Source organism: Mytilus edulis, chromosome 1 (assembly GCF_963676685.1).
Source record: "Mytilus edulis chromosome 1, xbMytEdul2.2, whole genome shotgun sequence".
Taxonomy (NCBI): domain Eukaryota; kingdom Metazoa; phylum Mollusca; class Bivalvia; order Mytilida; family Mytilidae; genus Mytilus; species Mytilus edulis.
In genome coordinates, this window is record NC_092344.1 from 95366983 (window position 1) to 95392220 (window position 25238).

General features: G+C 30.2%; 1 protein-coding gene across 1 annotated transcript in view; it reads right to left on the reverse strand.

Annotated features, from left to right (window-relative positions):
- Positions 1–963: 963 nt before the first annotated feature.
- The window catches only part of LOC139515802 (protein FAM91A1-like), a 29624-nt gene continuing 5349 nt past the window's right edge, over positions 964–25238 (reverse strand). Inside the window, exons 4-21 of the mRNA XM_071305503.1 lie at positions 24992–25059; positions 24534–24650; positions 24192–24282; positions 23891–23953; positions 22339–22445; positions 19612–19650; positions 19246–19358; positions 18884–19002; positions 18438–18532; positions 16477–16563; positions 15442–15641; positions 9338–9425; positions 8333–8443; positions 7870–7983; positions 7167–7230; positions 4550–5108; positions 3449–3518; positions 964–2931 (exon numbers count right to left, since the gene is read on the reverse strand). Of these exons, the coding sequence (XP_071161604.1) occupies positions 2797–2931; positions 3449–3518; positions 4550–5108; positions 7167–7230; positions 7870–7983; positions 8333–8443; positions 9338–9425; positions 15442–15641; positions 16477–16563; positions 18438–18532; positions 18884–19002; positions 19246–19358; positions 19612–19650; positions 22339–22445; positions 23891–23953; positions 24192–24282; positions 24534–24650; positions 24992–25059 (2240 nt within the window). The 3' untranslated portion in view covers positions 964–2796. The remainder of the gene's footprint in view (positions 2932–3448; positions 3519–4549; positions 5109–7166; positions 7231–7869; positions 7984–8332; positions 8444–9337; positions 9426–15441; positions 15642–16476; positions 16564–18437; positions 18533–18883; positions 19003–19245; positions 19359–19611; positions 19651–22338; positions 22446–23890; positions 23954–24191; positions 24283–24533; positions 24651–24991; positions 25060–25238) is intronic.

Consider the following 25238-nt stretch of genomic DNA (forward strand, 5'->3'; position numbering starts at 1 on the left):
GAAGACTGAACAACAGGATTGTATGACCATTATCCTGTCAAGGGCATATCTCATGAAAATATACACAGCAGAAAGTTCCAAGTACACGGATGCCCCGTCCTCACTACCATTTTCTATGTTCAGTGAACCGTGAAAACGGGATAAAATCTCTAATCTGGCATTAAAATTAGAAAGATCATATCATAGGGAACATGTTTACTAAGTTTTAAGTTGATCGGACTTCAACTTCATCAAAAACTACCTTGAACAAAAACTTTAACAAAAACTTTAACCTGAAACTGGACAGACTGACAAATGGACGGACAAACGAACAGACGAACAAACAGATGGACAGAGGCACAGACCAGAAAATATAATGCCCATAAATGGGACATAATAAAAAACAAGAATGTGTCCCTAGTACACGGATGCCCCACATGCACTATATTTTCTATGTTCAGTGGACCGTGAAATTGGGGTCAGAACTCTAATTTGACATTAAAATTAGAAAGATCATATCATAAGGAACATATATACATATACTAAGTTTCAGGTTGATTGGACTTCAAATTTATTAAAAACTACCTCGACCAAAAACTTTAACCTGAAACTGGACAGACAAACGAACGAACGGTACGATGGATGAATGGACAGACAGACACACCGACACACAGACCAAAAAACATAATGCACCTCTACTATCATAGGTGGGGCATAAAAAGGCACTCAAAATATTGTCAAAGATTCAAAATTAATCTTAAATACTCTTGCCTCCTGAGGATGAGAATATAGTCAGATACTAAAGATTGTTTCAGGTATCAATTTTCCAATGACATCTGAACCAAGAGATATATATGTATTAGATATCCATATATAAATGTTTACCTCATAGCTCAACAAAGTGATATTACTTGCTTTTAAATATCTATACAAACTATGCTGCATATCACAGGATTTATAAATGCACCAATGAAAGTTGTTAAGTCAACAAATATAATGTTTTTATTTGATAAATAACATAAAATATTAAATTCCATAAATTAACAGTTTCAAAGAATAAAATACCATGTAAGATTGGTAACAGCTAATTAACAGACTGTTTATGTTGTAATGTCTGCTTTTGAATCTAGTGCTCTTGGGACGTAATTGTGCAATCAATATAATATACTACAATTCTCATTGAGAAAGTATTTCTACCAATTGATATGATCAACAACTGTATTTCAACCTGAGGCACGATTACTTTGTTATATTGAAATTGTAAATTAAGAAATTCTTGCATGCATTTATTATTGCGATTTTGTCATTTTAGACTTCAATGCGATTTTAATTTTTACGATTTTGAGAAAAATCTTGTTTAATTCATATAAAATATTTTTTAAATGCGAGTTCAAATTATTGCCGTTCCAACTCTGTTGCATTTTTCGCAATAATAAAAAACCTCGCAATAATTTTTGAATTTAAAGTATATATAAGCAATTAGCTTGTGTTAGAGAATGGCTTTGGTTTAGAGACATTTTGGCTTTGAAATACAATAAAATCTTTCATTTACTCTTTCTTGTAATGTTCTTGACAGTATAAATAAATGATGAAACCATCCAAATGTAAAATCAAGTAAAATTGATGATTTAATATGAGATGATTTTTTTTTATGATTCCATTGCACTGCTAGCCTTTGCCAAGCCTAAAATAGTCTTCATGAAAGAAAATGCAATTTGATAACTAGTTGTAATATAACACATTTTTGCTTACACCAAATGGAAATTGTTAAATTCTATTTGATATTTTAATCACTTTATCTGTGGTCCCATGTTATTGCAGTCTAAATAGAACATTAAATACAATAATTATTCTTCTGTTGTGAAAATACAAAAGACCGATCCACAACTTCCTTACACATTTATGAAAGGTTAAAATATAGAACAATAAAAATACTTTGTGATATATGCCAACCAAGCTGATGGGAAAGAAAGCATTTACAAGTACAGCAATATTTGCTTAAATTGAGACCTTTTGTGACTAAAGACATGATTTAGATTTATTTTTTGTGCATTTCTTAACATTTTTTTAATGAACATATATTCTATGTATACAAGATTTACTTTCACAAGTTCTCTGACTTATATGAAGTTAGGTAATGAAAGAACTTCAAGCCTCCAAAATTACGAAATAGAAATCTACATTGATCATTTAATTATACAGATATTGTCAGAATCTACTTTACAATAAGGATTTCCTGTCGAAATTATGCAGATTAATATTATGATGAAATGAACAAGACTGACTAGGATTTTAGCTAGTGCATGTATATTCAGCACCTTGTATTAACATAGCCAGAAGATATTAAAAGCCTTACATAGCATAACCCCTTTCAGGTATCTGCATTTCATGCATTTCAGAGCAGCAAACGTAATACACATGACTGTACAATATGTTACATCATATCAACAAGTAATTGATCTCATAAGTCATCTATGCATATGTATTTTTGCCACCCCAAAAAATGAATGCAGATAATGTGATATCTTTTATCATGTAACAATTTCCACAAAAAAAACTGGAATGTGGAGAGTATATTTTACCATGTGACAACTTCAAAGATAACTTATTGAGACTACACAGTGTATTCATATCAGCTATTCACATCATACAGTCGCTTAAAGACTTGTGCTTTAAATTTTCAATTTTCGTAATATTTCTCTACCCTGTAATTGGTAAGGCTACCAAACTTTTAGATGTTTTACAACCAAATGAGCATACAACAAAACATGCTCTGAATTAATAATAAGAAAGGATTTCTATTGTTTTCAGTTTTTGTTATCTTCTGTTAAATCTCTCAGCCCAAATGTCCATTTGTCCATTATCAAACAACAGACTTTTGGTAGGGTATGGTGTACTATATTCACCACCAGAGGGCGTTGATGAATCCTGGACAACTTCACCTGAAACTGCCTGAAAGGAAAAAAGTGTAAAATTGATTATCTGAACTAGTATCAAAACTTTGCCATGCTAAAATATTATGAACTTATATCTACAGCGTATCTATTTTCACAAATTAAATGGTAGCTGTAAATAAATAAATTCTTGCAAATACTAATGCAGTTTATGTGTAGAAGAAACCCTTGAATTAAGAATTCATTTTATCTACAACTTGTGTAAAGTTCCCTCATTTTTATAAACAGAGTTGGAATTAGGGCCCCTTTTACAGGAAAAAATGGTTGATTATATAGGGAATAGCATAAGCATGAATAGATTGGGCCCCCTCTTAGGCAATCAGTGGGCCCCAAACTTGATCAACCTTATGAAAATCTGGGTTGATGAAAAATGTGAAAATTTTCATATCAAGTTAGATTTGTTTTTTTGACATTGTAGACAGTAATTGTAATTTGTCACACATTATAATTTTTCTTATGCATTAGAACAATCTAAAATAAAAAAAGAATAAAAAGACTTGATTCCTTTAAATTACCTGACATTCTGCTATAAAATCTAACAACATCAAAGTTAACTTTCTGTTGGAATGTAGTAATTCTTCTAGGCTAAAACAGAAGAAATAAAACTTAAAAAAAAAGGGTTATATAAAATTATCCATTTCTCAAAGAAAACATTTTTAAAATAACAGGAGAATGTGATTATTGAAGTCATTTTTTTTTTTAATAAAATTTAAAAACAAGATTGACATCTTACATACTCATGTATTTGACTCTGTAAGATAAGGATAATATTTTCAAGACATCTATTTCTGAAGCCCAAGTGGTCGTGTGGTCTAGAGCGCCGGTTACAGTGCAGGCGATATGGTGTCACGATATCTCAGTAGCATGGGTTCAAATCCCGGCAAGGGAAAAAAAATAAATTTGCTTTTTATCTAACATTGTTGGGTTGATGTTTAGACGAGTTGTATATATATATACAACTCGTCTGAACATCAACCCAACAATGTTAGATCTGTAAATTTGCTTTCGCAAATTTTTGGTTCTTCGTAGCCGGGAATCGAACCCATGCTACTGTGATATCGTGACACCAAATCGCCTGCACTGCAGCCGTCCCGCTAGACCACACGACCACCTGGGCTCTCAAATAAAGAGCTTTCGCTGGCCGTGTGTTACCTTTCCTCGTCAGTTTTAATCTAGCGGCGTACTACGGTACATGATATATAAGGCATGAAGATGTTATTGTTACAGATCAGCTAAATTATCTATAGTAAAGGATCCTACAAATTAATGTAATATACAGTCACAGAAAATAATTATATTTATAAGTACGTCTGAGTCAGTGACAACTCTACAACAGATGTATCCATCGGATTGCCATCAATGATGATGATACATGGCTGTGTACATAATGTATATACAACTCGTCTAAACATCAACCCAACAATGTTAGATCTGTAAATTTGCTTTCACAAATTTTTGGTTCTTCCCTCGCCGGGATTCGAACCCATGCTACTGTGATATCATGACACCAAATCGCCTGCCTTGCAGCCATCCCGCTAGACCACATATATATATATACCATTGTTCAATTTTTGTTATAAAACAAATTTACTGTTAAAAATAACAAGTTTACATACCTTTCGTTCTTAAAAATTTCATTTGAGACAATCTTGGCACATGTCTCCTTGTTCAGGTTAGGATCAAACAATGGAATGCCAAAGAAACAATCTAACAAAACCCAATCATGGGGTTTGGTAAAATAGTCACAGGACTTTTTCCGAGAATTTGAACAAGTGTCTGATTTCAAATCTAATGACATTGTTTGTTTTACATTTTTAACGTCTAAGTCATTTGATTTATGTGAAGAATCTGAGTCTAACATATCCAGTTCTGAAGCTAACATGTCAGCTAAAGCTTGGTCCTTTACACCATTACATGGATGGGATGGAGAGTTTTCACCATCTATTTTTAAAAAGTTATCTGCACTTGAAATACTAGAATTGTCTCCCTTGGCACTAAAATCATAACTAACATCATCGTAAAATTCATCATCATCTGAATCGTCTTTCCATACTGCTTTAGAATTTAGACCAGTATTGAGTAGAGAAACATAACCACATGAGTGCTGTAAGTCTATTTTCTCACAAAGGCATTGCACTGCTGGGTGATTCTGAATTAGATCTTTAGAAAAGGCACCTGAAAGATTGAATTTAAAATTAAATTATATAATCAAATTCTTAAAAGAAGAAAAAAAATACTCATAACTTACTATCAAGTGGCTTAATCTTATTTACTGAATTTATTCCCTTCAAAACCAATTTATTTATTTGTAGGAACGTTTCTTATGGGAATAAAATGAGAATTACAACCTACATGTACGTAATTGAAAACAAAAATGGCATACTGTGAAAGTACTTTAATTTGTGGGCATCAATTTTCTTGGTTTGAGCAATACATGTTTGTGGGTTTTTAAATTCCTGGATTTTAGTTTTCTAAAAAAAAATAATTAAAAAATTAAAGTCTTTAGAAACAAAGGTTACAGACAATATAGCCTGGATTAAAGGAAATTGCAAAGTAAACATTGATCCATGTAAATCATAGTGATAACACTAATTAACCCATGATAAAGTGATCAACAGATTAAAGACCATCAAAGGTGTTAATTAGGCCATAAACATGTCACATAAAGAAAACAGTAACATAAACAAATGCTATAAACGTATCTTGAATTGTCAAATAATTCTTATCAAAATCAAGCCCAGCATGAAATTATTATTTCCCATATGTACTAGAACTATGAGGATATAAAATGAACACTTTATCATACTAGCATATCAATACCGGAAATCTGACTTTCATCCATCAAGAATATTTTTTTATGAAAATTAAAAGATCAAAAGTTGTACAGTTTAGGTTATTAAAGATTAAATGGGTATAATCCTGCATGCAATTGTAGTTCTGTGACTGCTACTAAAGTACTCTCAGATTTGGCGATACTCAATATATTCTCTAGATAGTATCAGTAGTCAAACCTACCGATGGGGATCTTTCCATGTCTTAATTTGGACAATGGTTGTTTTATTTCGTTTGACACTTAATTTCGTGGATAAAGTCATCCACGAAAACCACGAAAATTGGTACCCCACGAATAAAAGTACTTTCACAGTACTATGATGGTAATATTTCAAATGGAGTAGATTTTTTACTATTTTGTGGTTCCCTCCAACCATGGAATTCAGTACCAGAAAAAATACATATCTTCTGTCTCAATGTGTTAATCTTAAAACAGTGAACTAATGTGTTTTAAAAAAACATTAAAATTGACACTAAAAAGAAAAGTGTCTACAGTAAGATTTTCACGGTTGTTTATAGTTCTTGTAACATTTTCTTCCAACTAAATTGTCTACTTACTGATGCATTTTAAAACCTCTCTAGGTATAAGGATTTTTTCATTAACATAAAATAGATTGAATTTGTTTGAAATTGAATGAAAAGGGATGTGAAATTCATGTTAATATGACCACAACTCAACAATATAAAATACTGAAAACCAGCATGTGAAGTCAAAGCACAGTCTACATCACAAGATAAGTCTATACCATATGTCATGCTCTAATTTAGACATGTTGTTTAATCATTTTATTGAATAGGTATTTTCAAATTTGTTATGTCGAAGTACAAACAGTAGCTTTACAAAACTTCATGTAACCTGTTCTGAACTATATAATTTTACTTGGGATCTAACGAAACCCGCTCAGAAGGTCACATGTGAGTGAACTAGTAGTTATGAATTTATAATGATATGCAAATGAGTTGACGACCTATTAATAAGCCAATCAAAAAAGTTTATGAACTATTTTGACTGACGATTTCGTCGTAAATAAAATGAGTTACATCCCTTCACCTTACGATAAACTTTCAAGATCGTGGAAGACTCAATTTCATTGGTCGAAAAAGACACACCTACGAGTTCACTCACATGTGACCTCAAAGTGGGTTTCGTTAGATCTCCCACGCGACATATCAGAAACAGGAGCAATGAGAGATCGATTTTTAATTAGATTGTTCTAACTTATTGCTAAATCTTACAGAAAAACTTAAAACAATTTACACTATTTGTTACTCAATACAAGTTAAGTTTGGTCTTATTCTGTTGGTCATGGTTGGTGTTTGGTCTGGGTTGGTTAAGTGTAGTCTTATCTAGTTGGTCATGGTTGGTTAAGCTTGGTTTTAATTTTCATATAAATGACTTACCATCTTCCTTTTTAAAAGGAAATGAAATATTGACAACCTTTCCTTTAGACTGCCAACCATGTGCCTAAAATGAAGTATATTTTTAATATCTTAATAAAATAAAATTTAAAAAATTCAGCACAACTCGTGTTTTCTTGATCAATAAGGAACTAACTGGAAGAAAACTATGTACATAATTTAAGTAACATATGGAAAAACAGGAAATATATTTTACAAAATTTCCTTCTAAATACAAGCTAAGTAAGCTGTTGATAATGAACAAGCTTCTGTCCAAGTTTGGTAGAAATCCAGGATAGTTTAAGAAAGTTATTGAAATTTTAAAAACTTTAACAACAGAGTGAATTTTATGTTAACTGGCAGAAAAACTGTCTGTTAATAAGTAAAATACAGATAAACAGGATTTTTTTTTTTACAAAAATTATTTTTGGGTACTATCTTATCATCATAAACAAGCTTCTGTCCAAGTTTGGTAGATATCAAGGATCGTTTAAGAAAGTTATTAATATTTCAAAAACTTTAAGCACAGAGTGAATATTTGTTGACGCCACCACCAATGAAATGTATGATCGCTATGTCTCGCTTTTGTGACAAAAGTCGCAGGCTCGACAATGATCAAGCAGAGAAGATATAAAATTTTAAAGTAAAGACTTGTGAAATAAATGGTATTCTGCTTAAGTATGTTATTCAAATATTGATTACTAACCTGAACTAAAACAGCCGAGTGAGTAAGAGCATCATTCAGTGTCACCAATATGTTTGAAGCTGCTATAACACCTGGGTCATGACCCCATGTAGTAACTAATAATTTTTCATATTCCTATTGAATAAAATTTAAAATCAGCATTCGTTTTAAAATATACATAAGTATACATAGCTACCAGGTAAACTAAGGTAGATAAATTCAATAAATGCATCTTTTTGTTTCATGCAGAAAAAAAAAATCTTCAATGCTCATAGCAAATTTTTAAGAAATGGTAATTTTGATACATAATATACTAAATATCAAATACTTACATATAAAGACAAATTAAAAAAAATCTTTTGGTAAATAGTTTTAAAGCATCTCTGATTTAAGGTTGGTGGCAAAAATTTCATGCAGATTCTGGACAAGAAAAGTGTCTGGACCAGAATGAAGACAATACATGTACTTATAAGATATATTTTACCTGAAATATACTGGGTAATCTTTGCAGACGTGTTCCCTTCACCAGTAACATAGATGGTGGACCATTTCCTGTTAACTTGTACATGAATAACTTAAACCATACAGAATTAGCCTGAAACAGAAATTGATTTTATATTAACTTATTAAAAATTTACATATGGATTTGGATCTTTCTCAGTTTTAAGGTAAATGTGTGCTCAAATCAGCTGTTAAAGTTCAGTTTTAAGGTAAATGTGTGCTCAAATCAGCTGTTAAAGTTCAGTTTTAAGGTAAATGTGTGCTCAAATCAGCTGGTAAAGTTCAGTTTTAAGGTAAATGTGTGCTCAAATCAGCTGTTAAAGTTCAGTTTTAAGGTAAATGTGTGCTCAAATCAGCTGGTAAAGTTCAGTTTTAAGGTAAATGTGTGCTCAAATCAGCTGTTAAAGTTCAGTTTTAAGGTAAATGTGTGCTCAAATCAGCTGGTAAAGTTCAGTTTTAAGGTAAATGTGTGCTCAAATCAGCTGGTAAAGTTCAGTTTTAAGGTAAATGTGTGCTCAAATCAGCTGGTAAAGTTCAGTTTTAAGGTAAATGTGTGCTCAAATCAGCTGGTAAAGTTCAGTTTTAAGGTAAATGTGTGCTCAAATCAGCTGGTAAAGTTCAGTTTTAAGGTAAATGTGTGCTCAAATCAGCTGGTAAAGTTCAGTTTTAAGGTAAATGTGTGCTCAAATCAGCTGTTAAACTAATACAGAAATAACAAGGAACACTTTTCAACCAACTGAATTGAAATTAAAAAAAATATATAACTGCAATCTGGTTTCTGTTATGCTGCTTGTCTTTTACTTTGTGGTTCATTATGTCATTTCTTATCCATTATTTTCATTAATAAAAAAGAGTTAAGTAACAGCACATTTCTTTGGCGATTTCTCACTTAATATAAATAATATAAACCATGTATGTTAATCTTTAATATATCACCAACTACACATTAACATCAGAAATAGGTGAAATAGTATTTTTTTAAATATACCTCAGCTATTGCAGGGCCTATATGTTGTGGTAAACAACTGGTTACTGGTTTAATTTCATAACTAAGTGGAGCCATGGATACTAGCAAACTACAAACATATATTTCTATATGTAACCATAAACAATTTTTTAATCACATATTTATTTAGTATAAAAACTTACAATGTCTATTATGTTTAATTTGTGTTTAGAGTTATTATATATAGTAGAACCACAGAACTATTACCACTTTATGACAGCAAAAATTAAAACAATACAAATTCACTGAATTAGCAGGTAAATTGCTATCGATTAAATGAGTGTTATGAAAATATCTTAAAAGTCTATAATTACATAGGTTAGGTTGAATAAAAACATATTATCATAGTATGGTTACTCGCAATTAGTTTTTTTTATTCACTTTGTCCACCAAAATGATGAAAGTGAATTAAGAGCCAGTCTGTGATAAAACCATGCAAAATGGTCCAAATCCAAAATATTCCAATCAGGCTGATATTTTGTATTTGAGATACCTCATATGTAATAACTATTTGTGCAAAATATTTTGAAAAAATATTCAGCCATTATTTGTGTATGCCGAACATTCGAAAATTGTCCATTTCTGTACTGACAAATGGCCATTTTAAGCCTATTTTAGGGTATTTTGACCTGATTTTTTTTGTTTTATAGAAAAAATTTAGCTTAATGATAACATATATCTTAACAAACAACTTAAAATGAAAGGAAATTATGATAATTCAAAAAGTTGTGAGATTTCTCAATACCCCTACTGACAGGTTGAAATTGCATGGTTTTGAAAAAGTGCCGATTCAGCAAAATTTGTATATTTTTAAAGGCTTGAATCTTGTAAGATCATGTTTTATTTTCAATAAAATGTAATATTTCATGAAGCTTATATATTCATCTACAAAATGCTAGAACATGGTGCTCGGCAAATGATACCTTATTACGATAAAATAATAATTAAAGATAGGCGTGATGGCCATTTTGCCGATTTTTGGATTTTTTGATCTGTTTCAATAGAAACTTTTCAAAAGTATGTGATAGTCAAAATATAAGAAAAATAATGACTGAACTAATGTTAACTGGTTATATTAATTGAATAAACCAAGTTCAACTAAGTTTAAATTAGAAAACATACTAAAGTAGTAAACCTGGGGAGACCGCTTTTTTGCATTTTTTTACCCTAAACTGAGCATTTTTACAATATGTTTAAAATATTAACCTATTCAAAAGAAAATAACTTTAGTAACTTAAAAATGGGCTGTTTTATTTACAATACTATGCACACTCATCAGGTAATATCACCATGAGTTCTTCACAAATTTAGCATTTTATAATAGTCTAGTTTTTAGACGCTTTTTGTCTAAATTCAAAGTGGCCACAATTGAGTTCAGTCTTAAATTTTTAAAACATGTTGTATTTGATAATGAATCATAAATGTGAAAGCCTTGTACATTCATGTAATTTATTTCCAGAAAAGACGAAAATTTAATAGTTTTGTGAATTTCATAGAATTGTGCCTCTTACCTAGAAAAGTGCTATATTTTCTATATTAGGATACAGCTTTATGCCAAATATAAAGAGACTACTCCTAGAAGTTCCTGATAAAACTGCAACTGAAACTTTGTGACGCTGACATGAACCAGATAGTTATCCCTATGTCAATTTTGGGAGAACAGTGGACATAACAGTAATGTTAAGTTTCCTCCTAGAATGTAATCTCTAGCAATTTGAGGCTTGGGAATAAGACATGTAAAATATAGTTGGCCTATTACTACCAGCTGAGACAAACACAAATATTTCAAATTGCAATAAAATTTATTTCATAACCACATGTAATAACCAGATACTCTGCAGGGCGCAGCTTTATACGACCGCAGAGATTGAACCCTGAACATTTGGGGCAAGTATGGACAGAACATTTAAGCTTGATATAGCTCTGAATTTGGTTTGGGATTAAATAGTTGACATAACACAATGAGTGTGGTCTAAGAACTTAAACTTAAAAACTTAAAAAAGTTTAATTTAACATTTACCTATTATGGTCCAATATCCAAAATCTAAATGCATGGTTATATTCAGCATATCATAGAACCCCAAGAATTCAATTTTTTGATGAAATCAAATAATTTTCAATTTTAGACCCTTAAGACCTCAATTTGGACCAATTGGATAACCGGTCCCAAATATTAAAAAACTAAATACATGGTTAGATTCAGCATATTGAAGAACCCCATATATTCAATTTTGTTGAAATCAAACAAAATTTAATTTTGGACCCCGATTTGGACCAACTTGAAAACTGGGCCCATAATACTTAAATCTTTTAAATCTTAGTACATTTTTAGATTCAGCATATCAAAGAACCCCAAGAATAAAATTTTTGTTAAAATCAAACTAAGTTTAATTTTGGACCCTCTGGACCTTGATGTAAACCAATTTGAAAACAGGACCAAAAATTAAGAATATAAATTCACTGTAAGATTTGGCATATCAAAGAACCCCAATAATTCATTTTTTTATGAAAGCAAACAGTTTAATTTTGGACCCTTTTTGGCCCCTAATTCCTAAACTGTTGGGACCAAAACTCCCAAAATCAATCCCAACCTTTCTTTTATGGTCATAAACCTTGTATTGAAATTTCATAGATTTCTATTTACTTATACTAAAGTTATAGTGCGAAAACCAAATGTCTTTGGATGACGACGACGATGACAACGACAACGTCATACCAATATAGGACCAATTTTTTTCAATTTTTGCGGTTTTATAAAAACAAATATACACAGATAAATGGTTAATTAGTTATCAATGGTACCAGGATTATAATTTAGTACGCCAGACGCGCGTTTCATCTACATAAGACTCATAAACTGTTGAGCAAACATACAATTACCCTACCACGTCCACTTGTATTTTTGTCCATCGGATGAGTTAAGCCATTTTCAACTGATTTTGATAGTTCGTTCTTATGATTTACTGTTATACCACTGTCCCTGGTTAGGGGGAGGGTTTGGATCCCGCTTACATGTTTAACCCCGCCACATTATTTATGTATGTGCCTGTCCCAAGTCAGGAGCCTGTAATTCAGTGGAAGTCGTTTGTTTATGTGTAACATATTTGTTTTTCGTTCATTTTTTATATACTTAAGGCCGTTAGTTTTCTCATTTGAATTGTTTTACATTGTCTTATCGGGGCCTTTTATAGCTGACTATGCAGTATTGGCTTTCCTCATTGTTGAAGGCCGTACAGTAACCTATAGTTGTTAATGTCTGTGTCATTTTGGTCTCTTAATTGTAGACAGTTGTCTCATTGGCAATCATACCACATCATCTTTTTTATATTGTCATTAAAATGGTAAGATTTTACTGTTCATATACATGTAATATTATTGTGGTCTACCGTAAAGAAAAACGTGCAAAATGGTCTAAATACAAGTTTTTAGTCATGAATGAACATGATGAAGGTATTAGCAAAAAAGAGTAAAAGTATGATAGATCTAAAAAAAAGTTTAACATAATAAAGTCATCAATATCTATTTTAACTAAATATTAAACAATTTTGCAGCATCAGAGTTGAACATTTTTTGATAAAAACAAGCATTCTGCGAGTAATACATGGCAATACATAGTCCCCAACCCGTTACAAATTCATTGTAATGGAACAAAAATTTGATCTATAATTTGTCATAATGTAAACTACATAAAAATATCTAGACAAAATCTTCCAGCAAAACGTAAAAACTTGTTGAATTCTGATTATCTCAGTGAATTTTCTATGTCCAAAGACAACAACTCTGCACACAGTTATCAGACTAAAAAAAAAGTGAATCACTAAATACCAAAGAAAAGAAAAAACATTCAAAATGTCATTTTGTCTTTAAAAAAATGAGTTATTTCCGTTTGAACAGAAGTCTTCTAATGAATAAGTATTTCATCAAAAATTTAATTCTAGAGAAAGGGCTTCAAATGAACAAAGAGAAAAGCTTAAAGCGTGAATAATGAATTTGACCTGTAACTTGTCATGATAAATCAAATCAAAATCTACAAGCACAAAAAAGTCTGATTTGCCGAACTGACAGATAGACAGACTGACAGACACGCAATGCAAACCTAAGTCCACTTAGACGTTAGCCGTTAGGGGACTGAAAATCAAAATCTCAAAGTATCAACAAACACGAAAGAGATGCTCTTTGGAGAGGGAACATTCAAGATAATTTTGGAAAAGCTTTCGATTTTTGAAGAAGTAGGGTTACCTTAAATGTCTTTCTTTTATCTTGATTTAATCTGAGATATAAATCAAAAACTTTTATATGGCACATTATATATGCAAACATAATCTTTTTTCGTAGATAAAAAAAAATGGCCACATTTTTTTTACATACATTCTAATAGACACAACTTTCTAATCAAGACACTCAAAGAGTGATTGGCCCTATAATTGGTTGCATTCCAATCAAAAGTTTCAAAGAGGAAGATTTTTTGAAGTACAAGTATGTTCACAACTCTGTTTCATATAACAAGCTTTTTAAAAGACTGTCATCAATTGAAAGTATGTGAAAACCAGGTGCTCCGCAGGGCGCAGCTTTATACAACCGCAGTGGGTGGACTCTGAACAGTTGGGGCAAATTAAATAATGGTCCCAATGTTCAAGCTTGATGCTGTCTGAATTTGAATTGTGATTGAATTTTTGACAAAAAAAAGGTTTTTGTTACAAAATAAATGTGGCCAAAGATCAACAAATCTATTGCACAATACTGTGCAATTGAAGATTTCTTCTTGAAAATTTTCAAAATTTGAAATTTGAAAAATAAAAAAAAAAGAAAGAAATCCCTTAATTTTTTTTAACAAATCCACCCCCCCCCCAACTTATTGAAACCCCCCTTTCAGCAATAACCCTTAAAAACAATCCCATCCTTTCCTTTTTAGTATAGAACCTTGTAGTACAATTACAGAGATATCCATATACATGTACTTAAACCCAAGTTATTGTTCGGAAACTAGAAATGTGCTTCTTTTCGGCCCTTTTTTAGCCCCTTATTCCTACATATTTTGGGTCATTAATCCAAAACTAAATCCCAGCCTCCCCTTTGTTATATGGAGTATTGTGGTACAGTTTGAAAGAGATCCATACAATTACACACAAGTTATCGTCTTGAAATAAGAAAAATGCTTGTTTTGGGCCCCTTTTTGGCCCTTTATTCCCAACTTTGATTCCATGACCCATTTAAAGGAATCCAAACCTTCTACTTGTTGTTTTTAACATTATGATACAATATCAGAGCAATTGAAATACTTATACACAAGTTATTATCCTTTAACTATAAAATGCTTGTTTTGGGCCCCTTTTGGGCCCTTAATTCCTAAACGTTAGGGACCATCATCCCCAAAATCGTTCCAAAGCTTCCTTTTGTGGTATTGAACCTTCTGATTAAAAATCATAAAGATCTATACACTTAAACTAAAGTTATTGTCCGAAATATAAGTCTACTTTGATCAGTTTTAGTTAAAATGTTAAGGGCCAAAAACTATTACAATAGTGCATTTTATAGATATTTGGGGGCATTTTTTTCTAACTTCCCATTATTTGCCAGGCTAAATTTTTTTACTTGTCTTAGAACTGATATGCACCTTTAAAAAAATCCTAAAAGTTTAAAAAAATAAATATGATCTTGAGAGAAAACACCTACTGAGTACATGTACTACATGCAAGTTATCTAATACATCTGTTGCACGAATCTCTCTGGCAACCTGCCAAAAGGTAAAAAGTATGTCAAAATGCATTTTTTCTTTTTTTTTTTATAATGTTCTTTGCAAAATATAACAAGATAATGCTATATTTAAGAGATATATCAATTATTCAGACCTTTAAAAAGTACCTAAATTTTGGTGATTTTTTTGCATTATTTTTTTATAATTCACAAATATGCAAATAAGGCTGTTAAATGGAAAATAGTGTGAATTAATCAAAATTTTTTTTATCTTAACTCCTAAATACCCAAAGATTTTGGAAATATATATAATGTTGCAAAGTTATTACTACCAATTTGGACGAAATTTGAGATTTTGCATGGTTTTATGGCAGACTGGCTCTTAATTGTACCTATAATTTCTGTTTAATACTCTAGCTCTAGTAGCATGATCTAATCCTAACAAACTTTCACATCTGATTAAATCAACAGCATTGCCATTGTCTGTGTCTATATTTAGATCTTTGTTGTATCTCAGGAACTTCAATGTATCTCTCAAGGTCAGGGCATGTTGGAAGTATCTTCTGGCTTCACCTTCAGCTTCAAAACCAACCTATGTTACATCAATATATATTATTGTTGTAGATATTTCTACATGTATTCCAAATTTTAGTTTGTTGGATAAATAAATGAACATTAAAAGTAAAGTATTCTACTGTGTTTATACTGCTCAAAGTAGACAAAATCTGAATTCAATTTAGAGTTAAACTTTATATAAACAAAACAGTATTGCTGTTTTTTTACAATGCCATGTCTTTGGATCATCCTAAATATGCTTGAAATAACTACCACTAACCAATATATAGCAAATAACCATCTATTATTCTTTAGAATATAGCTTCCATCATTCCTGCATTACATACATATTCAAAATAATCACAACTGTCATTTCTTTTAAAATTTTTGCTGTTATATAATAAAAATGGTGCCATAATTCTTCAAACATATATTGAAACAAATCTTGAGAACTAGAAGATTAATTTTTCCTCACAATTTCTTCCATTACTTCATTTTTGTCCATTGGCATTAAAAAATAAATGGGTAATGTCTACATGGGATACAGATGATGTCCCCACTTGCATACACAATTTTAAAGTGACATAACTCAAGAACACCAAAAATGATGCTATTCAAATTTGTACTTGATCTGTGGTAATAAGCATTGTGTTTATGTTTCATAACATTTGTTTGTCAAGGCAAACTTATGATTATAGAGAACAGAAACCAAAAATTCAGCAATTATTCGATTTGCAAAGGGACATAGCTGTAGAACAATGAAAGAAACTAAAGTTAGAAAATGGAATCAAATTTGGGATGTACAGACGGACAAGGGATACACTTAATGCCCCCTCCAATATGGCGGGGGGAAACATGCATTACAAGTATACCTTTCCAAGTTCTGTTAAAAAGCTATCCAATGATTCGTCACTCAACTTGCCAACCTCAAACATTGTAACAGCATGACTCTTTAATCCCTGTAAACAAACTTATAGTTATAAACAGCAGTTGTTAATCATTCTACTTAATCAAAGAGCTGAAGAGCTCTGAGGGAAAAGACGGCCATTGTTTCAATTTTTAGGGGGGTATCTTTTGATAGTCTACATACAAAAAATGAGCAAAAGAACAGCTAGAAAAATAGAAAGGCTAACAATAATGAAACTAATTGTTGTTTATTGTTATTTCATTTCCTTAGTCAAGAATTCATCATAGAGACAATTTGGACCAATGAGATCTGCACCTTCTAAATCAAAACATTTGATTAAAGTTGGGAGTTAATTATCTAAAATTCAATTGAATTTAACAACTACTACAATATATTTTAGAATTTTAATTATGTACAACTGAACATCAGGCTAAGACCATTCTCAATTTTTTTGTGACAGTATTCTCAAGAAAGTGAGGACTGAAAAATCTATTCAGTTTTAATTTTCCATTGATAAAGTTCCCAATACAACTCTCATCACAGGGATACATGTACAATCAAATATGATTGATATAAGCTGTGTGAAGTTTGTTTCCAGATCCCACATTTTGATATATCTGTAAAATTCATGAATAAATAGCTTTAAACTACAAAAAGCAATATTTAAAAAAAAAATGAAAAAAAAAATGACCACTACAATAATTATGTTGGTACGCAAAATTATTTTTTAATTGCTGACTACTTATCATATATATACTTAATGTGACATTTTTAGTGTTCAGATACATTAACTTTCATTTTAGTGGGTAATTACTCATCAATTGAGGTGTTCCTTAATTGGAGAAAGATTCTAAAAACATAATTTACAGAAAGAATGAAAACTGCAGTTGCTCTCCCCAATCTCAATAGGTATAAAATACAAAAAGCAACATTTAATTTTTTTTTTTTTTTTTTAACCATTTCAATAATTATGTTGGTACACAATTTTTTTTTAATAGAAGACTACTTATCATATACTAAATGTCACATTTTAAGTGTTCAGAAACATTTACTTTGATTTTAGTGTATAATTGCTCATCAATGGAGGTGCTCCTGAATTGGAGGAAGATTCTTAAAACAGAACTAAACAGAAACAATGAAAACTGTCGTTTCTCTCCCCAATCTCATGTATCCCCATTGACATTGTTTACCGCGAAAGTTGACCTACAAATTATCTGATTATAGCCTCAGATTAAAGCATTGCATGTTGGTGTGTGAATGATCTACACTACAGCAAACATCATTAGGTTTACATTTAACAAATACGGATTTTAAATTAGTATACAAATACTGTGACTGGTTTTTATAATGAATAAAGGATATCCCTGTGTGGCATTCCAACAATGACGTCACTAGGTTAGATATATATTTAGAATATTTCGTAATACTGATTTTTTCAGACTGTAAAAGAAACGTATATAGTGTAAGGGAAAGCTCAATATACGATAATTTCACGAGAAACAGAAGGGAAATGTTAAAAAATGTATTTAAAATCAATCTGTTCTCCTTGTCATCAATTTCAGTATGACATTTTGAGGGGGTTTCCAAACTATCAAAACAAAATGATTGACGTGAGGGAATGATACTCTGGCCAACCCCATTAGGGAATTGACGGCTTCAAGCCGTCTTTCCCCAAAAAAACACTGACTCTTATTTTCAAATTTATGTTTTCAGATAACAATAGATATAAGAAGGTGTGGTTTGAGTGCCAATGAGACAACTTTCCATCCAAATCACAGTTTGTAAAAAGTTAACCTTTATAGGTCAAAGTATAGGCTTTGATATGGAGCCCGGCTCAAACCTAACCTAAAAAGTAAGTTCACAAACTTGTGTCTTCCCTTATCTTCACTTTGTCTAATAATTCTACTACAGTACATAAATGCTTACTGGTGATAAATTTCCCATCATAAGGAAGGCAGTAAGAGTAGAGTCAAACAGAAAGGCTATTCTTTTACTTCCTCCACTGGTGGCACTTTCTTCCTCTACAATAGACAAAATATTAAGGTGTTTCCTAACACTACAGGGAGATAACTCTGTAAAATATATACAATGAAATTTTTCCAAGAAAGTGATTAGTTTAATTTTTTTTCCGTTTTTTTTTTCAAAGGGTCAAAGTAAATATTTTGTCAAAATTTTATGAAAATTAAACAAGCCAAATTAATTTTAGTCCAGAAATTGGGTACCACCTTAAAATCTATTATAGAATCAGGCTTTTAGGTGTCCAAAACTGATGTTTATTTCAGATTGCTCCATTTGTATAAAAGAAAAAGATGAATATGTTATTTCACACCAAGTTCAATCAATTTGGCTTATTATTTATTATACATACTAACCCATAGCCTTTTCTAGAGCACTGACATCTCTTTTTTCCTCCTGTACGGTTGTGTCTGCTAACTCCTTCAATTCTACTTTTTCTTCCTTCCATGTGACAATCAGCTGATCTGATGATGGTCTGAAAACGCAAGGATATCAAAAATATCTATATGATCTGATAGAAGGAATGTGAGAGGAAAGGAATGAATTCCAAATAACCTCCCACAAGCAATTTACTTTGTATTTTTAGTTAATTGGCATACATAATATTGACACTTAACAAAAGAGATATTTCATTTTATAGCGCAACCTGATATTACATAATATTTCAAACATTTAAATTAAGTCTCTCATACCTTCATTTTAATGGAATAACACTTACTTTTTAGATGCTTGTGTAACACTAGTCCATGAAGGATGAACATCATCTGAATTGATTGATTCTGCTCCTTTCTTCTTAGCAAAGCCAAGTCTACAGTACATAGAAACTGCATTCTGGAAAATATCATGGTATCATCACAACAAAAATATACACTACAGATGTTAAACTTTGAAAAATACTAAGGTAATTCAAAAGAAAAGTTACTGTTTGTTCAGTTTTATATTTTGATAATGAGGATATATGCTTTGTATTCTATGTTCACAAGTCAGACATAAGCTTTAAAACACACAAATATTTATAGGAAATATGTATTTTCACCCGATTTGCAATTTTTTTATTTTTTTTTTTACAAATAATATAAATTACCTTTACAAGTTCAAGGTCAATCTGGAGAACATTGGCCAGCTGAAAAAATAATTAGTATTATAAGTCAAGCATTCAATACTGATATTGAAGTTTATTAATTTAAAAATGTATGAAGTTGAAATGTTATATTCAAATTTAGTTCAATGAATATAGTTTTCCAAAAATGTATAGATTCTATTTTATGATTTTTTTTTGTTGATTTTTTTTTTGCAATTTGATAAAAACTATGTATACCCCACAAATCTATGGACAATGAAAACAGATTTGATTGTTTTCCTTAAGATGAAAGACTATGCCGACTATGTAATAGCAACGATGTTGAAAGTGAAAAACATTTTTTGTTGTTTTGCCCATTATATGACGATATTAGATTTGAATTGTTTGCTAAAGCTAGAACTTTAATTGATAGCTTCGATACTTTGGACATGGACAGTAAATTTATCGAAATAATGTCTTGTGAAGATATACAAACTTCTTTGTCATATGCAATTTTTAAATCTTTTCAGAGACGAAAACTATTTAGCACATGAGAATTTATCAAGCAAAAATATTTAATGTTTTTCTATTTATATTTATAAACAGTGATTTTAACTCAAATTATTTAGTCATTTTGGAAAAACTTTTACTTTTTTTTCAGTTTATCTGTGATAATTAATATTTTTCTATTGTTATTTCTTATTTTTAAAGCTCAGTATGAAGATAAGTTTATCTTTTTAAATCTTTTTAAAATTTTTAGAATTTGAATTTTTGAACATTTAGACTACAATGACTTGTTTAATGAAACCTTTTAACTTTTTGATTTTAGAAATGTTTGTACATAAGTGTCTCGTAAGTCTACATAAGGCTGGATATTTGATCTTTTTATTTTGTGTTGGTTATGAAATTGTGTATATATATGTCTGATCAAATATGTGACACTATAATAAAATAAATCATTATTATTATTATTATTTTACTTACTTTCTGGGTTAAGCAATCAAAGTGATGGATATCACTCATGGAAAGATTAGAAGAGTAGTTTGAATTATTTCATATTAAGGTATGTTGGGGAAAATGAACATTTATAAAACACTATTGCTGAAAATTGCATTTACAGCAGGTCTTTAGAAGGAAACTTGCTTTTCCAGTATGAGGATAAAATGAGCTCAAATTAAATAATATGAGTCTCTAAATTTGCACATATTATTTAAACTGCAGTTCATATCTAATCGAAATTATGTTGCCAGTTCTGAACATGTTTCAAAAAAACAAAAAAATGCAAATATTGTTCTAGTAAATGTTACCAAATATCCTTGTAAGACATAAATTTAGACCAACAGCTTAAAGCTTTAAAGTGCCAACAAAAATAATCTAAAAATGTTGTTTTGGGACATTTTGTAAGTTGGCATTGAAAATTAAAAGTTTTAGAGTGCCTTTTGATCAATTTTTTATGTATTTTTCAATTTATTTTTTCAACTTAAACTAATTTTATTGAAATGTGGATTCCTTCTTGATTGCAAAAATATACATTTACTTGTAATTAAAATTCAAATGACTAAAATAGACATAATGATTGATGAGAAATAAACTAAAAAACAATGGTTTGTTATAATTAAAAGTTTATAAATTTTAAAACTGTTTCAAGCCAATTCCTGATAAAAAAAAAAAGTGAACTAATCTAAATTGTTGATTAATTACAGATGATTATTGGAAATTTATCAAGTAAATTATAGGCCATACTTGAATACCTTTTATATATTAATATTTATATTCATATTTCATTTTTTTAAGATCTTGTTAATCCATTAATCATTTATCTTCAGATATAATTTACAGAATTACTTTATGTAATGTAGATCAAAAGTAATTGGCAATAAATAAATCTATCATCCTTATAAATATCAAACAAATAATACACACATTTGTGTAATCAGTTATGAGGTCAAATTCTTGTGTATTAAGAATAAGATGCATATTGGACTGGTCTGTATAATTATGTAAGACTGAGGTTGATAGGTAATGTGGTCAATTTGATTGGCAGTTTAGGAGGTGGGGCATTGTAATTAAAGGTCAACCTTGTCTCTTATTGTTTAGTGATAATGACAGTTGTCAATCATACTAGTTGAATCAATACCCACTTACCTAATCAAAATGTTTTTAAAAAAGCCTGCACATCAACACACTTTAATGACATACATTCTTGAATGAACTGCTCCAATAATATACCCAGTTTTTTTCAGTTTATTTGTGTATTATGTGCACATACATGAGAACTATAGGGAACTATATTTTAGTGTGAATACATTTAGTGACAGTAGCTAACCTGTCCTGTTGTTAGGGAGGGTGGTGCCTAAGTAAAGATTTAGAACCAGTTCTAATCTTTCCAAAAACAAACTAAATCAATAAATATGACACAAGAAATTATAATCTTACTTTTTTTTAAGCATTACTGATGAGCCTGTTGAAGACAAAAAGCGTGTCTGGCATAAACTTTTTTAAGCCTGGTATAAATGAGTTTATCTATATACCTTTGAAAACATTATATTTCCACACAATACAAAAATCCTGCTAAAATAAGAAGATACTTAAAAGATGACTTCTTAAAAAAAAAATTACCAATAGTTCACTCATGAAAGTACTCTGAGAAGATTTTTTATTTTTTAAGACTCAGTGTCTTGGAAACCCATTTTTTTTTAATTAGTTATTATCATGATTCCTCTAAAAAATATTCCTTAAGACAAAATTTACCTCAGACACAGTTGTATGTTCATCAATTGATACAAATATTTTGTACAACAATGTCTCAAAATAATCTCCTAAAACTCTATTCATCACAAATCCTTCTAACGGAGGCACTGAAAAACAACAAATCAGAGGAAACTATATCATCTATATAAAACCTCTTTTAATTCTTACTTATCTCCCCTGTACACATTTCAATCTATATAAGGCCAACTAAAATTAATTAGTAGATTTTCATCCAAAGTTTTGAAAAAAATGGGGCGGGTGGGAGGATTTTATTTTTTAAATTTTATTTAATATGAAACCTTCTTGTGACGTGAACTTTATATATATGCAAGTGTTTAATTAGCTAATACCATGTACATGTGTAAACATGTATAAAGAATCGGTGACATAATTTTTTAAATTCTTGAATAAATATCTCTGATTGGCAACGACTGTTCTACATGCAATTGCTACTTTAGAAACCTATTTCCAGTAGCAGTAAAATCATGGAGAAATTCTCTATTCAGTTGGACTACTTTTTAAGCGATGGTTTGTAGTCCCCATAAAATTATGCAAATGCAATGGTATGCAACACAAGTATTATGAATGAAATGAGAACTCAAACAGTGTTGGTAATAGTAGGGTTGTGCTTTTAAGAATCTCTAAGTTATTTAAGACTGAAGCAAATATAATTACAATGTAAAACATGAAGTTGTTTAATGACTCTTTTAAGGGTTTTGGTGTTTTTAAACAAAAACAATAGCCATGGGTAAATCTAAGGGCTTTCTATAACACAATGTGTATGTTTGCCGGGTCCAGTTATGTTTTTTCTACCAATGTGTTCCACAATTCTTGCACTTTTGAAATCTTTCAGAGCCCAAATTTGCTGACACAAAGTCAATGTTTTATTAAAAAAAATCCACGGTTTTCTAATGACAGAAATTTCCAATTTGTGACATACTGTGATTTGCGTTCTTGAACAAGGCACATTACTCGTAAGTTCGTAACCCGAATATATCATGCCCTTCTGGTAATCTATCTCTATTCCCCGTAGATGATATTGTCATCGTTGAGCAGCAGAATTCGTCAACATAATCCTTTTACAGTACTCGAAACAATAAATATGAAAACAGAAATTTGAAACAGGAAGTTCGAACGAAACGAAATTATTGATGGTTACCGGTAACGGAAATGAACAAAATCCGGAAAACGGAAATGAACAAAATCCGGAAATCAAAATTTTTTAAAATAAAAAAAATCGGGGCGGGCGGGGATGAAAATCTATCAATTAATTTTAATTGGCCTAAATGTATATTTCAATGATTTATTTTTAAGGTCATCTTAAAGCATAAAATAAATCTTTAAGAAATTGCTTTTTCGAAATTTTTTAAATAATAATAAATTTTCAGATTTTCTTCATGTACATTTTCCCAAACAATTCATGATGTAAAAAAATAAGTAACTAATCCAAAATCACTACTCACAAACTTGTCTGATAGAACACTACAAAGGTTCATGTAGATAAAACACAATGACAAGTTTCAAAGCAATAATTATCCTGACATATTATTACCTATGATACAATCATCATCATCTATGGGTACATCTACATATACATATCCTTTTCTATATAAAGCTGAAACAAAACAAAAAATATTATTAGATTTGCATAGAAAGTAAATCAATTATGGTGATTACTATTTATTCTTATTATTTTTCAAGATATTTAACAGAGCAGCAGAGACAGAAAACTAATGCAGATATGTTAAAAAGTTAATAATAGAGTGGCAACCACTGTACAGTAGGAATTTTTTTTTTTTTTTTTTCAAGGACAATACAGAGATTTTAATAACAAATATATCATCCGATCTTACCATGTAAGGCTTCATAGTCAATTTCTCCAGCAGTTTGAGTACCATTGTCTATGATTCTGTCAATTATCAATTTTTCTGTCTGTGAACATAACTATAAAATAAAATAAATAGTGATTTTAAAAATATATCAAAATGTGTCAATGAATCATTTGCAGGGCTCACACTACTTCAGAATCTTATGGTTAAGCTATTTCTTTTTTTGAAACTGAAATTTAAATTAAAGTTCAATGAGGAAACTATTCAGTTTATGATATTCATTGTTTCTCATTGAAAAATGTGTAAATTTTACATTTGTATCAAAATATACACTTGTAACTGACTATTCACTACAAAGATTTTTACCTTTATATCTTCTTCTGTAATATACCCTGTAGAGATGGTCCACCAATGATCGATAAGTAATGTATCTATTGGTTGGATAGGTAATAATTCTTTTGGATTTTTTTTTCTGAAAAATTTCTGTGGAAAAACAATAGAAACATAAACTGTTATCAAAGAAAAATGTTTTGCCTATTTGTTATTTATTTAAGTTTTAGAATTGTTGCTCTATTCCTCTCAAACTTCATTTTTTTTGTAAACATCTGATAAGTTGATTTCTTGTATGAAATGAATTTGAAAATATACTTTAGATATAAAAAGCAATTTTATATCCTTGTTAATTAATTGATATCTTACAAATGTACACATTTAAAAAAAATACATATTAAAAAAGAACTAGTGTTGACAAAATAATTTATTTAAATGTAAAAACTCATCTACTACCAGTAGTGTTGTTCATCCTAATGATAATTAATACTAACCTTGGAGGACCGACATTGATTCATTAAGTCAATATACTGATTTCTACCTATTCCTAGAAGTCTTAAACCTGAAATCAAATATTAAACCTTTATCAAAAACAATTTTTTTCACAAACTCTATTTTCATCCCCAAAACTGTCACAGGTTAAATTTGTCTTGCAAAACTCCTTTGAAATGGTAATTCTCACATGCTCTTATCATTTGTTGTTCATATACTTTAAGGCCTAAAAAACAAAATTGTCTGTGT